The sequence below is a fragment of the Scedosporium apiospermum genome (assembly GCF_000732125.1).
Source record: "Scedosporium apiospermum strain IHEM 14462 chromosome Unknown SEQ_SAPIO_0066, whole genome shotgun sequence".
Lineage (NCBI taxonomy): Eukaryota > Fungi > Ascomycota > Sordariomycetes > Microascales > Microascaceae > Scedosporium > Scedosporium apiospermum.
In genome coordinates this window covers 626045-644603 of record NW_015971767.1, presented here as the reverse complement: position 1 = coordinate 644603, position 18559 = coordinate 626045, and the positions used below count along the sequence as shown (strand labels likewise).

At 53.1% G+C, this 18559-nt stretch overlaps 3 protein-coding genes and 2 pseudogenes across 3 annotated transcripts; 3 read left to right on the top strand and 2 right to left on the bottom strand.

Annotated features, from left to right (window-relative positions):
• Positions 1-4737: 4737 nt before the first annotated feature.
• Positions 4738-6279, bottom strand: SAPIO_CDS1613 (annotated as a pseudogene; the record flags this gene model as incomplete).
• Positions 6280-7050: 771 nt separating this feature from the next.
• Positions 7051-9334, top strand: SAPIO_CDS1612 (Arylsulfatase; the record flags this gene model as incomplete). The annotated part of the gene is made up of 7 exons (XM_016784842.1): positions 7051-7327; positions 7380-7496; positions 7562-7644; positions 7708-7814; positions 7880-8229; positions 8323-8649; positions 8712-9334. The coding sequence occupies 7 exons, from the start codon at positions 7051-7053 to the stop codon at positions 9332-9334; spliced, it is 1884 nt and encodes a 627-aa protein (XP_016645599.1).
• A 348-nt stretch (positions 9335-9682) lies between these two features.
• On the bottom strand, positions 9683-11233 carry SAPIO_CDS1611 (annotated as a pseudogene; the record flags this gene model as incomplete).
• A 555-nt stretch (positions 11234-11788) lies between these two features.
• On the top strand, positions 11789-14412 carry SAPIO_CDS1610 (uncharacterized protein; the record flags this gene model as incomplete). Its single annotated transcript, XM_016784841.1, has 2 exons — positions 11789-13134; positions 13299-14412. The coding sequence occupies 2 exons, from the start codon at positions 11789-11791 to the stop codon at positions 14410-14412; spliced, it is 2460 nt and encodes an 819-aa protein (XP_016645598.1).
• Positions 14413-15362: 950 nt separating this feature from the next.
• Positions 15363-17376, top strand: SAPIO_CDS1609 (uncharacterized protein; the record flags this gene model as incomplete). Its single annotated transcript, XM_016784840.1, has 6 exons — positions 15363-15615; positions 15753-15896; positions 15993-16099; positions 16183-16317; positions 16401-16774; positions 16848-17376. 6 exons carry the CDS (start codon positions 15363-15365, stop codon positions 17374-17376), a joined length of 1542 nt encoding a protein of 513 aa, XP_016645597.1.
• Between the last annotated feature and the right edge of the window lie 1183 nt (positions 17377-18559).

The following is an 18559-nucleotide window of genomic DNA, read 5'->3' as shown; positions in this document are numbered from 1 at the left end:
CTATCAGAGCGCTCAGAAACACCCTCTCACAGAGAAAAGGAAGCTGATTGACCGAATAGGCCTTAGCAGACGATGGACAGTATTAGCTGGACCTTCGCCGTTCTTCCTGATGATTTACTCGGGTATAGCTCAAGCTGTTGTGTAAGTTAATCTCCTCACCTGAGGTTTGTCAATGCTAACAACCACAAAGAAACCATTTCAAAAGAATAAAAGAAGAAGAAGTATCCACCTTAGCAGCTAGCGCGCGCAAAGGCCTTCCTGCACAGCTCTATGATGCCTGCCTTCACCTCACTGACAAAGCAGAATTAATCATCGGGTATCCCACGACCGACTAATGAGGGCAATTGAGGGCAATTGTGGAGATAACAGGACTGCGCGTTGTGCACAGGTGTATAAAGCACACTAATGAGAGCATTGAGACACTGAAAAGCCCCCATTGAATTGCCACACTGAAATATCATACTGAAATATCACATCGAAAAGCAGGATGCCGTCCGTTTGTGTGGGGCGAGCAAGACGATACGCAATGTTCATTTGCTGTAGGAACCAGCAGCAGAAGCGGGGACACTGGACCACGACCTTTTGTATGTCTTCTCGAATTCAATCAGGCAATCTTGTATAAAACTCGGAATTTAACGTAATCCTTGCTCCCCATGCTGACGAGAGAGACCCGTTGTTGACTAGCATTCTGAACGGACCAGTAGCCCCTCGCGTATAAGCAGCGTTATTGTAATTGGTTCAGTGCCCTGAAAGGAAGTTAGTAAGAATATACTCGACCGGTGTCTTCCCCGGTTTGTCGGAGGGCATGCTCGGCAGGTACCTGTATTTGTGTGGGTCCGTCCACGGTGCGTCGGCGTCGAGAGGCCCAGGACCGGCTAATCTGCCGACAGCTCGGAATAGGATCCGACGGCGGCCTGGCTCTATCGCCGCACACGAATCGTCGTCCAGGAATAACTGCATCTTCGCTCGGTACTTCTTCGGACCCGGGGGGGGGGGGGGGGGGGGGGGGGGGGGGGGGTTGGCATCAGAAATAGCCGAAGAGTTGATAGAGCTGTTTAATAATAGAAGACACCCGGTTCCAATATAATACAGTAATATTAAGATAACCCTAGAAGTATAAAAGTGACTGGCTGCTATGGACAACTAAAGGACCTAGTTGCAAACTTAGGCAAATATCTTCAGCTAAGAGGCGCATAAATTTAGGTTTTTAGGATGACACCGAGGCTCTCCAGCTCACCTACCCACTCTTTCATACAGAGAAGCTTAGCATCGGTCATATCCCGTCTCCAGTGCAGCATTTCCACCTTCCCATGACCGCCTACCCCACAGCCGTCTAGCGGGAGCGGACACTCGGCACCTTCGGGCGCCTCAAGCAAGTATCCCAGGAAGTCCCACCACGCTCCCCCGATGAGCCCAAAATGGTTCGCCATCCTGGCTTGGTAGTTGGGCGAGTTTTCAGAATGCCATAGCCAAGCCCTTGCAAAAACCGTAAACCGATCTAGAGGGCGGATCGCTGGAGAAGTCATGACGGTGTGGTTTGGACGCGAACGGTTGAAGAATGGGTGATCAATTCGAACCCTGGCGGGTATAATGTCGCGAATCGTACAAGGGTGGTCTTGAATGTCTACCGAAGACATTTCCGGCCAGCGTTCGACGTTTACATCGCCTGGTGTGTTGTTGCTGGACAAGCGCTTTTGCTCCTTCTCCCTGAATAAATCGGGTCCCAGGAAAAGAATGGTCAATCTTCGTAGGCCAGTTAGGCTGGGCATATCGAGACCATGCACGGCTAGGTCAAAGCTCCCGAGGTTATGGCAGAGCCCCACGTGCCGAATGCGAGACCTATCCAGGCCAAGAAAAGGGTCCACGACCGAGGTTGGGTTTCCCACCGCGGCAGGGCTCGAACCATCGACAAAGATTCTCGGATCCCAAGCATCTAGCATGGTAAATATATCATTCTCATAATCGATAAAGGGAGATCTAAACTGGAGTATGCAACGGCGAGACGCATTTGCAGGACCTCCTGGTATAGAAAGCTCACGCTGATGCGGGGGCCTGAAAAAGCGTGGGAGCCATACGCGGCGAGACTCGCGCGTAGCATGCAAAGGTGGGAATACCGCGGCTTCCCGGGGCTGGACGATAACGCAGAAATGCCATCTTCGGTCGTAACATTGGCAATAGTTGCGGGTCGACCCTGGGTCAGGCGTTTCTTCGGTGTGTTCAATCGGTGGGCCTCGAATTGGCATCCCACGACGAACACGGCAATACCAAGTTTTCGAAGGCGGCGTTAGGGCGACGACTCGGGTGGGTTGCGGAATACGTTCCCATATCATGAGGCGCACCTCCGCCGGGAGATCTGGGAATGCCGTGAACTCAGTTAGGGTGACCATTGTAGGTGTTATCGGCGCTGGCGCCGTTGGATGTGTCTTGTGGCGGGAGCCTGACGATGATGGGTCATTGATTCTCAGAAAATGCGAAGGAAGCGCTTCCTCTCCCGGGGTATACGCACTGTGTGCCCTTACCTTCGAATGTGATAGGGTAGATGAGCCATTTACCTCCATTGAGACATTACACGTTCGAGTGGCTAAAATACACCTGAGTCCGGGTATCGGACATATCCCTCCAAACTGTCAGATCGGGTAGACTCGGGCCCCATAATCGAGGCATCCGAGGGGTTGATCAGAAAAGGGGAATTCTACTGGTAATCTAAACCTACAGCATTCAATAGATATACACTTCGTGACCCACTAATTCTTAGGCAGGTAGGCAGGATCGTTGATCACTGACCAACACCATATAGTGAACTAAATCTGTCGTTGCCGATGTTTCTGGCTCTTTCGGCCGCTCTCCGCTCTCCTCACGTGGCCTGGCTCTCATCATGAGGTCGCGTTGTAAAAGACGACAAGCTTTTGGCTCCTTGGTAATCCTCCACGGTAAACTAAATTTATAGGAAAACTTGACAATCCAGTAACGAACCGCGAAAACCTCCTCACCATATCTTTGTAGGTTCCCGCTATTCTCGGAGGAGCTTGTCCTAATGCCTTTGCACTCACTTTCAAAAGATGTATAAGACCATTTTCCGTGTGTTAGAGTTGCAAAACCGGTCACAAGATAAGCGCAGCGGGAACGCTGAAGACATAAGACATTCGCGAACATCTCGTGCCTAGTCTTCATGAACTTTATGAGTTTTTGGAAGCGTTGCTCTGGGTTTGGAAGGAAATAAACCTTCACATCACCTTCGTTTATCGTTATTCGATGTATGCTGCGGGATTGATGCATGAGATATCGGGCGAAAAATTCTTGCTCATATGTCTCTTCGAAATTAGTACAGTGAGTCGACTTAGGAGGATCGGCAGTGATTATTTATGCTAGATGGCGTGATGCCCCGTTCGGGGGAGGCCTTGGATTCCACCACTCGACCCATTGAAGTCAGGTACAAGTGGTATCGTGTTGGGGAAAAGAAGAAAGTTTTCGAGCTCCATTGAGGATATGAATTGGATTCAGACGTGTGGAGGTAATTGAAAGGGATCGACCCTTGGTGTAGGCGCGGTGGTTCTATATATATCCTTCATAGGTACTGTATAGTAGGATTGGCCCCATGTCTGAGAGAACATTCTCACTAATCTAAGTACGGGCCAATCGGCCCGTACTTAGATGAAAGCAGGGCTGTAGTCGTAATTCGATTGAATTCCAGGAACGCCTCGCTCGCTACAATGGACAAGTTCGACGAACTCTCCCCCGTTAGCCCTTGAAATCTCATCCTAAGAGGTATCAAGGTGAGAATCGAAGCTACGTGGCGGGTATTCACGACCATGCTTCACAGTTATGCTGAGAAAGTTCGATATATTGCTGGCATTGCATAGATACCAGAGCCAGAATGCCCTAAAAGCGGGTCCTGCGATAATTGGTTTACTACCCGAGGGGGTGATACTGATTTCGTACTCACGCTGGGCTGGAAAGTATCTGATATATTCTTACTATCCTAGCAGGGTCCACTGTAGCTTGACTTTGCCTTTGGCACATTATAATAAAGCAGTTCTACAGCACTGCCAACCAGCTTTCGGACTGAAACGTGGCCTATTAGTAGAAAGAGCCGAAGACAAAGCATGGGACGAATTTTATGGATTCTAGCATTCGATAGTGGCGTCACCAAACAAGGAGGTATTCGAAGAGCGTCTAGCCAAGTTTGAGCTCAGATATACCGCAAAATACCCCCAGGAGGTTGGATATATCAAAACCTTCTGGCTCGAGTCATACAAGGAGAGGGTTGCTAAAGCCTGGGTGGATAAGTATTTGCATTTTGCCAATGTGGCCACGTCGAGGTAGGTAGTCAAAGTCTATACAAATGCAAACTGACGTATATTTCTCAGGGCCGAAGGGATCCATTAATTGATCAAGTCATATATCAAGACATCTACTCTCGACCTCTTCGACGCCTGGCAGACTATAAAGCGTGCAGTGATCAACCAACTACAAGAACTGAACCATTTACGAGCCTCTCAGCAGATACGGATGCCTCTGGATCTCTCTCAGACAACGTTTGAGGCTGTGCGTGGCTGGGTTTCGCACCAGGCTCTTCGCAAAGTCCGAGAGCAACGGCAGTTGCTCTCGGAGCCACTCGTGGCCCCTTGCAGTCGTTCATTTACTCCCTCTCGTGGACTACCATGCGCTCACACCTTAAAGAAGCTGGAGAAGAAGGGAAAAAAAAAAAAAAAATTAGGTCTCTTAGATTTGATTTAGTTATGTAGAACTAGGTAATCTAGGGTGACATGGCTCGTCACCAATCTCCTCCATTAGCTCCTCCAGCTTCCTAGTCAGCTCGCGTACTACGTCGGCGTACTCGGGTTGTTCGTAGCAGTTGAATAGCTCTAGCGGGTCCTTTTCGCAGTCAAAGAGTTCCCACTCTTTATCCTGTCCTCCCTCCCTCGTGCCGGGCAGATCGAAGCCCTCATTATACCAGTAAATCAGCTTATACCTCTGATCTCGCACACCGTAATGGGCGTACGCCTCGTGGATCGCATCTCGATGCATCCAGTACCGGTGGTAGGCCAGCTGCCTCCAGTCCAGGGGGGTTTTACCCTGCAACAGGGGTCGGAACGACCGACCTTGCATATACGAGGGCACCTTAAGACCGGCCAGGTCCAGCCAGGTCGCTGCAAAATCGACATTGGAAATGATATCGTCACAGACAGATCCCTGGGCAATCTCAGGTGGGTACCTGATGATAAAGGGCATCTGGAACGACTCCTCATAGATGAAGCGCTTATCGAACCAGCCATGATCGCCAAGGAAGAAGCCTTGGTCGGAGGTGTAGATGACAATGGTATTGTCGGTGAGGTTATTCACATCAAGATAATCCAGCATGCGGCCGACGTTATCGTCAATCGACTGGATCGTCCGAAGATAGCGCTTCATGTAACGCTGGTACTTCCAGTGGCGCAACTCGTCCTGGGTCTTGAAGGTGAAGTTCTCGCCTGTGTCCTTGTCGACAAGACGGACCTTGCTTACGTCCGACGGCAACGGCACTTTGCGGATCTTGTTGCCCTTGGAGTGCGGCTCGCCGACGAGCTCACGGCCGCCTTCGGGCTGAGATAAGCCGAGGTCGAAATAGTCCAGGTCTGTAGCAACCTTGATCTTGGCTGCGGCAGCCGCCTTGGCGCGGTTCTTATAATCATCGTCAAAAGTGGCCGGAACGGCAATGTCGTCCTGGTAGAGATGTTTGTGCTTTGGGTCGCACTCCCACTTACGGTGTGGGGCCTTGTGGTGGCACATGACGAAGAAGGGTTTATCCTTGGGCCGCTTGTCGAGGAAGTTCAAAGTTTTCTCCGTGATGATGTCGGTCACGTAACCCTCCTCCTGGATATCCTTCCCCATCTCGATGAACTCAGGGTCGAAGTAGTCGCCCTGGCCGGGTAGGACGGACCAGAAGTCGAAACCTGTAGGCTGGTGCGGGACACCTTCACCGAGATGCCACTTTCCGATCATGGCGGTCGAGTACTGGCCATGGCTGCGCAGCTGCTTGGCCACGTTGCCGATGGTCTTGTTAATCTTGCTGTCTAGGGTGTAGACGCCATTGATGTGGTTGTGTGTTCCTGTCAGGATCGTGGCCCGCGACGGGGTGCAGATCGAGTTGGTAACGTAGCAGTGGTTGAAGAGCATGCCTTCCCTAGCGATGCGGTCCAGGTTGGGTGTCTGGTTGATGCCGGCACCGTAGCAGCTGATTGCCTTGGACGCATGGTCATCGGCCATGATGAAGAGGATGTTGGGGCGCTTTGCAGCCATGATGAGGAGGTAAACTGTTGGCAATGCGATGCGATGCGATGCGTTGCGATGCGATGTGATGTGATACAAGGGGGGCGGCAGCGCAGACTGTGATTCTGTCAATTGCTTGCTGTTCAAGGTCAACCTAAACCAGCCTGTAGCGTTTGAGAAGCTGCTTGATATCCTGGTGCGAGAGTGTGGCATCGGAGAATGATTAGCTTTTGTCTCTCCTCCTCTTCCCTTTCTTCCGCCTCGATTCAAAACAATTCCGGTTGGAAGCGTTCCAGCTCGGCATTTGAAGCGTCATCCGGACGGCAGCCGCGCGCGCGAGAGCCGGACCCGGCTGCGTGCGTCCTCACGACGGATGCCGGCCCTAGCGTCTCGCACCCAATTCAGATGTCTGGGTCTCGGGTCAAGGGCGATTATCGGCCTCGACCTCCTGAGTCCGGCACCAGGGTAAAAGTACGAAGTATGTGGGGAATATTGTTATTTGGCATTAACCGGGTTTGTGGAGGCGTAACGTCTGTCCACAACTTTTGGCTTCTTCACCGCCCATCCCGGAATCCACGTAATTGAGTAAGTGACGTGCTTTCATGCTCCTAATTCAATACATTTTACGAAGTAGGCATAGCGGGCATTGCCGCAGCATCCAATTCATAGTGATTCAATCTCTTTAAATTGAGTCAAGGGGCTCGCTGCATCGTTCCCCAGACTTTTAAACTAGGTTCAGATTTGATCGGACACAAACCCACATGCAATACGAAGCACGCCTCTCGTCTTTGCTCAGCTAGCATGTTGCCCTCTCTCTTGATCTCTGCTTTGGCACTAGCCAGCACTGCCCACTCCACAAAGCTGTGTCAAAAGAAGCCTAACATCATATTCATCCTGTCAGACGACCAGGACAGACGGCTGGGTTCCACTGACTTCCAGCCTGTTCTGCATCGTGAGATCTTTGCCAAGGGCACCGAGTTCACCAACCATTACGGCACGACTGCGCAGTGCTGCCCTGCTCGCGCTAGCATCCTCCGTGGACAGTTCTCTCACAACACTAATATCACTCATGTGAATGGTGTCGGGTTGGTCTCCCCTTGTCCCTAACGCAAATTTACCCCTCAGCTTAGCCGTGGCCACTCTCCCTAATTCTGGATCAAGTGGCAACTATGACAAGTGGCTGTCTTCGAAACAGGACGAGGACTACCTGCCGCTCTGGCTGAAGGAGGCTGGGTATCGCACCGAGTGTGAGTTTACTTGTGTCGCCTGCTTTCATGTCCAAGCTCGGGGCACGTGTCTGACGGATAAAGAGCAGATGTTGGTAAATTCCTAAATGGCTACAATACTGCGAACTGGGCAAATGCTCCTAAGCATTGGGACTGGATGGATACCTTGGTTAGAACTACTCCCTTCTCCCGGGCCTTCTCTCGATGCTCGCTATTGACATGGATCGTGCAGCTTGACCCGTACACAACCTTCTTCAATGTCCCCGTCTTGTCGCAGAACGGGGAACGGCCTATATGGTACAAGGGATTTCACCAGACTGATGTCCTTCGCATCAAGGCGTAAGCATACAAATCAGTAGCCAGCCCTTTGAGCCGCTGTGAGCAGCTAACATTATTCGGAACAGCCTCGACCGACTTGAGCGTCTTGCATCTCAGGACACCCCCTTCTACCTCACCATAGCCCCCTACGCACCGCATGTACAGAACAATGCTCATCGGCCGATTCCCCTGAAGCGTCACATGGACTTGTTCCCTAATGCCAAGACCCCAAGGAATCCCAACTTCAACCCTGCCGACGAGTACCAGCACAAGAAGGGCAGCTGGCTGCGCACTTTGCCGCTCATGAACCAAACCGCTATCGACTTTGCCGACTTCACATACCAGTCGCGGGCACAGTCGCTGCAGGGTATTGATGAGATCATCGAGGACGTTGTCCGCATGCTGGAGAAGAAGGGCATCATTGACAACACCTACAGTACGTTCACGTTCACGTTCACGTTCCTGACCTACCTTGACGCCGGATCGATTTAAAGCTTAAACAACTGTTAACCTTTCTCTCTCCTTGCAGTTGTCTACACCTCGGATAACGGCTACCACATTGGACAGAACAGAGCGCCAGCTGGAAAAGCCCTCTTCTACGCCGAGGACTCTCATCTCCCCTTCGCGGTTCGTGGGCCCGGTATCCCCAGAGGTATCAAGTCCAACTTGCCAAGCACGCATGTTGACCTCGCTCCTACATTCCTCGAAATCGCCGGCCTATCCAAGAAGAAATATCCGGCCTTCTTGGATGGCACAAGCCTACTCGATCAGTGGCATCACCCACACAACAGCTCCGGACGAGAGCACGGCAAGGGTAATGCCAGAGAGACGCTCAACATCGAGTTCTGGGGCCTGTGTACCGTCGAGGCACCGTCCATCAAGGAACTGGGAGCCCCCTTCCAGAACAACACCTACAAGACGGGCGCATCCTCGGCGATCGTGACGGCTGGCTTTTCACCAAGTGGTGCACCGGGGACACCGAGATGTACCACACCACCACGGATGAGTGGGAGCTGCGCAACATCGCCGACTCCAAGGAACCCGAGCACCAGCGCGCCTTCACCCGACTCAACGCCATCCTGATGGTGACCAAGTCCTGCGAGAAGGGCTCTTGCCGCGACCCTTGGGCCGTGTTCCAGCTGCCCTCTGGCAAAAAGCTCAGCTCGTTCGAGGAGGCCATGTTGCCCGAGTACGACTCCTTCTTTAACAAGTTCCCTCGAGTGTCGTTCCAAGAGTGCCTGCAGTTCCAGTCTGCTGAGAACGAGGCGCCCTTCTACCCGCCGCTGCCACACCGTGGTCAAGGTGGTCTCGGACGCTCCTACCGCGCCCCAACGGATAGCTTTGTGGAGACGGATGACACGCTTAGTATCACGGACGAGAACTTTTACGGGTCCGAGGAGCAGAGACATGCAACGCTTGAGGACCTCTATTCCGAGGCTAGGGAGCTAACCGATGAGGAGCTCGGCAAGGACTTTGAGGCTTCCAAGAAAAGGTGGGCAGCTACCGAAGAAATTGACATGAGAGCGTATGGATATGATTAAATCGAGGATAGAACGTCTCCAAATACGATGAGCAACAAAACCGTCAATAACAACTTACGCCTTGAGTATATCGGGAATATAAGGAACTTTTCGAGTTCAAAGCGAGAGATATAATCAAGTTGTGCCCCAGCTGGGCCTATGTGAAGTAATTATTCCTGTTAACGTTATTCTATGTATATAAAAAAGCAACATCCATCGTAATCTTGTATATCGATGTGGCAATTCAAAACAACTCTCGAGCTTATCTGGCATGTCGGCTCTAAAACTACGTAACCCATACACGATAGAAAGAAATATACCGCACGAAAAATACACCCTTCCTTTGCCAGTATCATCATCGACAGCGGCTTATCCCATCTTTGTGACCGTCTCACTAGTAGATTTGGGCTTTGCCGGCCGCCAATGAGGTCCCACCTCATTTCCTGGTTGTTTGACATCGAAGTCGAACCGGTCAGGCAACCTGAGGCCTAGGTCTTGGTATCCCTGGCTCACGATGGCGCTCACGCCGTCTCGGAAGAGCCAAGCGTCGTCCGTCTGGTACTGCCACTTCTCGACGCTCCCACGCATCTCCCTGAGCTGAGCCTCGTATTCGGGCTTGCCAGCTAAGTTGTTGATCTCTTCGGGGTCTGCCTCGAGGTCGAAGAGCTCCTCCGGCCCTCGATGTACATAGCTGAGCAGCCGGCGCCGCCCGATCATAACCTCAGGGGTGTCAGACTCTGCCGTTCTCGTGGGGTTGTTCCGTATGCCCTGCCAGCTAAGGCTCCCGTACAGGTCGGTCCCGAAGGGGAAGCCGAGTTGCCAGGCAATGTTGCGGTGATACTTGTAGCGCGTCGTCCGCATGAAGCGAGTCGGCCAGTAGTTCTGGACCTCGTGGAATGTGTGGGATCCAAAAACATGCTGCTCCCACTGATGTATGGGTACCAGCTCGCTTGCCCCGATGATCTTCAGGAAAGACCTTCCAAGGCGTGGCGGAGATTTGCCCGTATTGGCCGTCTTTATGTCCGCTTCTGTGCAGTGTGCCCACTCAATGCAGGTCGGCAGGATGTCAAGAAAGGATACCATATTCGGGTTAACAACGCCAGAGGCAGAGCTACCGGGCACCCGGACAATGAGCGGGAGGCGGATCCCGGCATCGTATAGCGTGGTCTTTGAGTTGACGAAGGGCGCGCCGTTGTCGCTAAGGAATAGGATGAGAGTGTTTTTGTCGAGCCCTCGCTTGGAGAGCTCATCCATGATAAGGCCGACGCCATGGTCCATACGGCTGATGGATTTGTAGTACTCGACGAGCTCGGTCCGCAGCTCGGGAACATCACTAATAAAGGGGGGAATTTCGACGTTTTCAGGCCTGTAGTCCGGGACGGGAATGTTCAAGACGTCATCCTGAGTGTTGCCGAAGCCGCCACGCGTTGCGTCCCGATGGGGATCCCGAAAGCCAACAGTCAGGTGAAAGGGCCGCCCCGTCTCCCTGGCGTGGTCGAAGAACCTACCAGCCTCAGCAGAGTTGGCGGCCACATCGCGGCTCTCGCTGGGCGAATACCACTCCCAGGGATACACGGAGCGCGGGCCAACGTGCACCTTGCCTATGATGCCAGTCTGGTATCCGAGAGAGTTGAAGACCTGGGGTACGGTCTCGATGTGCTCGTGTGTCTGGAAGTGATTCCAGCCATGGTTGAGGCCGTATTGTCCGTTCTGGTGAGTGTGGAGGCCCGTGTAAATGGTGGATCGGCTGCCGCTGCAGGATGCGGTGCTGGCAAAGGCCCTGGTAAAGCGCGCGCCCTCGGCTGCCAGCCTATCTATGTTGGGCGTCTGGATTGCCTGGAGGCCATAGCATCCAAGCATGAGACCTAGATCATCGGCAATGATCTGGACGATATTTCGTTGGAAGTGGCTAGAACCCATGACGCATGGCAGGCGCTTGGGCTCGATCAAGTGCAAAAGGTCCAGAAAACCACTTGGAATGGGCAACAGAACATAGTAGTCCGACTAGGAGAGCGCACAATGATGAAAGCTGGATGTTTAATTACTCAGACAGCCATCATCTATTTCCAAAGGGGGAGAAAAACGAAGAAGAAAACAAGAAACGAAAGAGGCCTTGTGTCCCACGGATTTCGGAGACGTGCCAACTGTCGGTGGCGGCGCGGGTGGTGGTGAGCGGTTCCCGCGCCCGGCCAGATCGGCGGATAACGGGTCTCGGGTCTCTGGCGAGACACGTCCGCCCAGGCGGAACTTCGGCAAATCGATTAGCTCTTGCAAGCTTGTCGGCCGATACCCGCACTGGCGTCTGGAATCTCGTCATCGTCGCCGCTGTACAATTTCCGGTCCTTGACCACGACATGGACATGGAGACCGACCGCTGACGCGGTGGACCGTCACTCTTTATCTCACGCTTCAGCATCCGTAGGTGTTCGTGAGCCTTGCATGGCGTCTTCTCCTGCCGAGCCCGGGCGCCTCCCTATGCCCCCCCCGGCGTCGTCCGCAACGGTGCAGCAGCCTGTGGCCATGCCCGTCTCCCTGAAGCGACCGGCGTGCAGAGAATGCCGCGCGCGCAAGGTGAGATGTGATCGCGCTAGTGGTCGCTGTGGGCCGTGTACTCGCTTCGACCTGGGCTGCTCCTACTCGGCCACCATCGTGTCCGCGTCCAACAGTGATGCCGCCACCAACACCCGAGTGACGCAGGCGGGGCTCGTCCGGCGACGCAGCAGGCGTGCCTGCAGCACTTGTCGCGCCCTCAAGGCCAGATGCTCCGGCGACCTCCCCTGCACGCGTTGCCAATCTAAGAGCCTCTCGTGCGCTTACGGCCCGCGAGTGGTTGACGTCAATACCATCGCCGGTCCGGGTCCCGACGCCGGAAGCGCTGATGCTACATTTGCATCACCATCACCATCTAGGGCTGTCGATATTGACGAGGCTCCTCCCGCCATTCAATCTAACTCTGCCTCTGCCCCTGCCCCTCCCTCCGCACCGCCCGATCCGCACAGTCAGCATCACAGACCAGCAACGGCCGTGCGAAGCGACACTCCTCACCCTCGCCCCCCCTTTCTTCCTCCTCCTTCCCCAGCGTCGGCAAGGCTAATAGAAGACTCATCTCGGGCGTTCAAGGACCTCGAGGCCTTCTTCGACAGCCCAGCGGGCAGCCCGATCGCTATCCAGTTTCTCCACCGGTCGTCTATCCTTGCCGACTGGAGCCAGGGCCGTCTCGATTCGACCCTGGCGGCGACTCTCTGCGCACTAGGGCGCCTCAACGCCTGCGAGGCGGCGTCGTCACTGATAGACCCCCGCGCAGGCGACGGCGACGGCGACGGCGACGGCGATGACATCGGCATCCGAGATGCTCGAGCATGGCTCGGCGAAGCACAGCAGGTTCTCGTCGGCAAATTCGGCGCGGCCACCATCGCCCAGCTCCAGACACTCATACTCATCATGCAGTATCGTGTAGCATCCGGGGACGTCATGGACGCCTGGAGTCTTGTAGCGCTAGGTGCTAGGCTAGCCTTTACGCTTCGCCTCAACTATGAGCTTCCAGGCTGGGACCACGACCCTGTCATCCAGGAGACGCGGCGACGTATGGTTTGGTCCATCTGGCTAATTGATCGGCTCCTTGCCGGCGGAATCGAAGACCTCGTCGTCTGCCCTACCGAGCGCATCCACATCCTCCTTCCGTGTGACGATTATACCTTTCAGCGAGGCATCGCGTCGCGTGCCGAGTCGCTAGCCGACCCAGCCTCACGAGTAGACGCCGCAGGCCAGGACGCACTAGGGTACTATCTCCGGCTGCTTGAGTGTCGACATCGCATTTTAAGGTATGCCACCAGCAGTGTGCGCTGTCTTACTCTTGCGAGGACTGGGCGTATCGAATGCAGAATCAGAATCTTACTTAATTACCTGCTTGCCTGCCTGCCTTGCTTTCCTTAGTTCCATATTCTGTTCTAAAACGCTGATCACGCTTTGTTTGGGATGAATCTAGGTACACTAAGCGGGTCGTCCGAGAGTCTACTTCCCCCATTTCTAGTTATGCCGAGCTCAATGCTCTTCAGTCCGACCTGGAGTCTCTCAAAAACAGTCTACCAAGCGACCTTAAACTGAGCCCGGAGCGTCTCCGCCTCAGAGCACACTCGCACGATGCCGGTGGCTACATAGCTCTGCACTTGCTCTGGAACCAGTGCCATTGCGACTTGTACCGCTTCCTAGTGCCTGGGATGCGCGAGGCTGTTGGAAGCGGCATCTTCAAGCGCACACCCGCCGAATATGTTGTTCATTGCCAGACGGCCTGTCTCCTCGCAGCCGTCAGGGTCGCCGATCTCCTCGCAGATCTCCACCGCCTCGGCTTCCGCAAGACTTGCGGCATCCCCAACGTCATTGTCGGCATCTACCAGGTCGCGCAAATCGTGTACCGCTTGCAACACCTCCTACAGTCCCGTGGCAGCGGGCTTCCCAGTATAGATACGGTGAAGCGCAGCCTCCGCGACGCGCACCACATGGTCTCAGTCTTACAGCCGAGTACTAGACTCGGCCTCAAAGCCGCTGAGATGCTTGTCGAAACCGATACCCTAATCCAGGGGCTTGAAGGCGAGCCTCCGCACCAGGATCTTGAGTCCAACGGTCCCCAGGCCATTCTCAACACGGCACGTTCCGGCACCGGCCACGACCCATGGCCGAGCAGCGCCCAGCATCTCGCTTCCAAGGGATCCTTCCTCGATGACCTGGAGAGGCAGACGAACATTGCGAGGCAAACTGCCCTTGGAACTGAAGTTCATGCGGCCTACACTACGTCGAGCTGCAATACTGACGATGATGCTAGTAACTCTAGCCCTCAGCAAGCACCAGACTACGTCAGAGACGATTGGGCTAGCCTGGAGAGGCAGGCGGGGCAAGGCCTCGTGTCACTACAAAGTGGCATAGTCGACGCGCCCTCCGGGCCGATAGCTAGCACAGCAAATCTTTGGGCATCCACTGACCGGTTCCTTGGCCAGAGGCAACCCACCGAAACCAACATCCCATGGGATCCTTTTGAGGTGCAGCTCTGCGATTATCATGATCCTGAACTGGAAATGGTCTTATTCTCGTTGTCAGCCGCCTAAATGACTGAAAACTTTTTTTGGTCCTAAATAACTGAAAACTTTTTTTTGTTGTCCATAATTAGCAGTAGGTGCAGGAACGGGACAACGATATAAATCGTTGGTCTATGTGCCTAGATTATTCGCTAGTGCTGAACCTGTCCCGAGGACGCTCTCTCCTCTCTAAAACTAGTACCTCTCTGTAATCCTTGCAAGCAAGCCTTGGCCAGCAGCTTTTTGCGCACCGAGATTTTACTCCAAGGCAAAGTTTTCTGTGGACCTTTTAAAGGTACGCGCAATTTACGGTAACTATAGATAATCTTAGTATATACCGTTAGTACGCAGTAGCCGGGGTAAATAATAGCCCCTTGTCAAGTTAAAGTCGCCACTGAATAAAGCCCTGAAAAAATATCATGAGACTTGAAATGCCCCATAAGCGCGTTCTGAGTAGGGATTGTAGACTTAGGGATGCCCGCCCTCAGCATCACGTTGTAGGCTGTATGGATCGGGAAGTGGGTGGTACATGACTAGATGACTAGGGGCCAGAATTACAGGGCAGGGGGGTTGGGGGAGGGGACAAGGTGACTTGCCTTGGGTAAGCAGCTGGCGCGAATGCCGTGAAAACAACAATCAGGGCCGCTCGCTTCAGGAACTCGCACGGCAGCCGGGCCCGTGATCAACATTTCAGGTTAGCACCCTGGACTTCGTCTGAAAACTCGTACTAGTCGACAAGTAAGTCTCTCCCGAGACAACCTTGGTGCGGTTTTTCCCCACAATGAACCGCCCACTTACCCCGGGTTTTTGTTTTCATTCGGTTTCTGGGGTACAGGGCAAGTTGATAAAAGGAATATCTATGCGCCCTCCGTTCTCCTTTTGCGACCAAGTAGCTGTCGCCTTTAGTCTCGGAGCTTCATCATCTCACAACCAACTTTTTGAATCGCGACAAAGCTCCTGTCGACTAATGACCGCCCTCCATGGCCCTCAGCATCCTCCCCAAGCATCTCGCCCTGCGAGAGACCTTTAATAGGCGGCTGACGCTAGCTATCCTGTTAATCACCTTCTCGCAGTTCAACTTTGGCTTTGACCAGCAGGGCTTCGCAGCTACACAGGCCATGGACTCGTTTGCCAAGCAATTCGGCGAATATAACCCAGAGACCAAGAAGTATTTCCTGCCGCCTGTGTGGCTCTCTTGGTTCAACGGCATTAACTATCTCGGCCAGGCTACCGGTACGTTTTCTTGGCACGCATCCGTCCCTGCCTCACTCTCTTCCCTGCCTCCAGCAGACTATCTTCTCGTTACCAGCTTGATCAGGCTAGAGCATCTGGAGAAACGTCGACTAACTTTCGCTATCGCACCGTAATAGGAGTCATTCTCGGGAGCTGGGTTAGCAAGCGCTGGGGCCGCCGCATGTGTATGTTCACTATGAGCCTGTGGGCCGTCGTCTGCGCGACTATAATTATTACCTCCAGGACAAAGGAGCAGATTCTCGTCGCCCGTATTCTTAACTGTTAGTCCCCAGCGGTCATGAAGCGCCAGCCTTCGGAACACCCTTTCTTTTTTTCTGCTTCTTTCTTTGCTCTAACGCGACCGACACGACACACAGACATCTACATCGGCATGGAGCTCGCAGTCGTGCCCATCTTCCAATCTGAGATCTGTCCTCCCAAGGCTCGCGGTTTCACTGTCGGCACATATCAGATCAGCCTGATGGTAATCCTCAATCCCCGCCACCGACCTGTACAATAATATATATATATTCTTGAACACAGTCGCTAAGAGGATGACGTTTATAGCTTGGTGGCCTTTGTGTCAACCTAGTCGCTCGAGGCACCAGTTCGCTGACTGGTAACCTGCCATGGATGATCCCCCTCGGACTCTTCTACGTTGTGCCTACTACTGTAGCAATTTTGATCTGGTTCATTCCTGAGGTGCGTATACCGTAACTAAAACCTCCACTGCAATCACAGCTGCTCCTTCCCTACCCTAGACCTGCTCACTAAAGAGGAAATAGTCTCCTCGGTGGCTCCTGATGAAAGACCGCCCAGAAGAGGCCATGAAGGTTCTCCGGGAGCTACGCGTTGGCAAGTTTGAGGACCACGAGATTGAGGCCGAGTTTGCCATGATCGTCGACGGTCTGAAAAACACTGTGGCGCAGGGTAGCTTCATGGATATCTGGCGAGGCACCAACCTCCGCCGTACCTACATCGTCATCGGTGCCAACTTCTTCCTCCAGGCTACCGGTCAGCTGTTCACCGCGTTGTACGGTGCGCTATTCGTCAAGTCGCTAGGCACTGTCAACCCCTTCACTATCACCTGCACCATCGCCGCCGTTAATGTCAGCACAGCGCTGCTCTCCATGGCCCTCACCGACCGCCTGGGTCGCCGGTATGTTTTGGTTTACACGCCCTCGAGTTGCATGTCATCAGTCGTCTAACTCTGGTGTCCCTCGCACCTATAGATTCATGATCCATTTCGGTTCCGTCGTCCAGATCGCTGCTCTAATGACGATGGGTGCACTCGGCACTGTCACTCCCACCTTCGGCATCAAGTCCGGCATCATCGCCACCATGGTCATCTTCAACTTTGGCTACTCGTTCGGCTGGGCGCCCACGTCACACACTCTCTCCGCTGAGGTACCCAACATGCGCGCTCGAGACATGACCTACCGAACTGCTAGCGTGCTCAATATCGCCACCCAATGCGCGGTTGCTATCTCCATGCCGTATCTGCTGAACCCTCCCTACGCTGCTCTCGGCTCTAAGGTCGGCTTCATCTTCGGTTCCATTGCTGTGGCATCGCTCGTCTTTGCCTACTTCTGCGTACCCGACTGTGCCGGCCGATCGCTTGAGGATCTCGACTGGCTTTTTGAGCAACGTATCCCCGCCCGCAAATTCCGCTCAACCGAGATCAATCGACAGCAGGAGGCCGAGGCGAGAAAGCTAAGCAATGACGTGGCTCTGGAGCAAGTGGAGATGAAGCAGGTATAGGGTCACCAGGTTGCTGGTCGGTAGGGAACAGGAACAGACCCTCGATCACACCGAACTCGAACTAGTCAGAAGACATCGATCGCTGGAGGTACGACATGGACAGGAGTCGCAATAAACTATCCTTGTATTACGTATGCATCTGTCTATAAATATTAGTAGTACTTATCACGTTCCAATAAAACAAAAGGTACTAGTATTACGATCCCGATACAAGATTACAATAGGTTCAGCTGGGCTAGGATCGAAGGGCCTGTTTAGGAGGCGAAGTAAGGCAGCCAATGCAGGGACACTAGAGTAATGTAAATAGAAGTGCCTATTTAAGCATTGCAGTAGTGGGCGAGGTGGGAACAGCGCTGCCCATCCATCCCTATTACACGAACTTCGCGCCAGCTTCCACTTCAAATCGGGTAGGAAAGTCATATAACATAGTCATAAATATAACACGTAACCTCATGCGGCTGGAGAACAATCAAGCCGTCAGGCAACAAACATACCAGCGCCGCTACCTCCTCATTATCTGCGCTTCCTAATATTACTCTCTCAAATAGTCTTCCCTAATTAGGCAACTGCGGAAACCTATCAAAGATTGCCCGAGCCCTTTTAACCCGTCGCTCTCGGCCTCGGGAATCCGAACTTGGATGGAGGAGCCTGGCTTTATTGGGTGAATCTGGATTTGTTCTATACCCTCTCCCCCTGAAATACGTTGCTTAGCGGTGTCCCTCGCTAGCGCTAAAATTCTTTGAAATTTTTCGCTGGTATCATTTTCAAGCATTTCTTGTGCCTTGTGACCTGGGGTGGCGACATGCTTGAAAAATATAGCCAGCCCATCGCGTCCTAGCCTTCGGCAATAGTCTAGAGGCTGAGCACATGGTTAGCCTCCTTGGCGAGGTGAGTATCATGGTAATCTTTTAAGTCCATCAAACTAGGATTTGATAGCCTGCTATCCTACCAGTACTACTAAGTTTTATGGCTAGTGATCACTTACATACTAGGTTGCTAACTACTTCACAATTATTTCTACACTATATTTCGATACACCCTGTACTTAGAGCACAAGAAGATATAATTAATTATAAGCCGTCCTAGCCAGTCTAAGAGAAGAGGCTGGGACCTACGTATGATGGTTCAGGAGGGTTGGCAGACTCAATGGACCTCTCTCTCCCGCAATCGTTTGTTTTTAGTT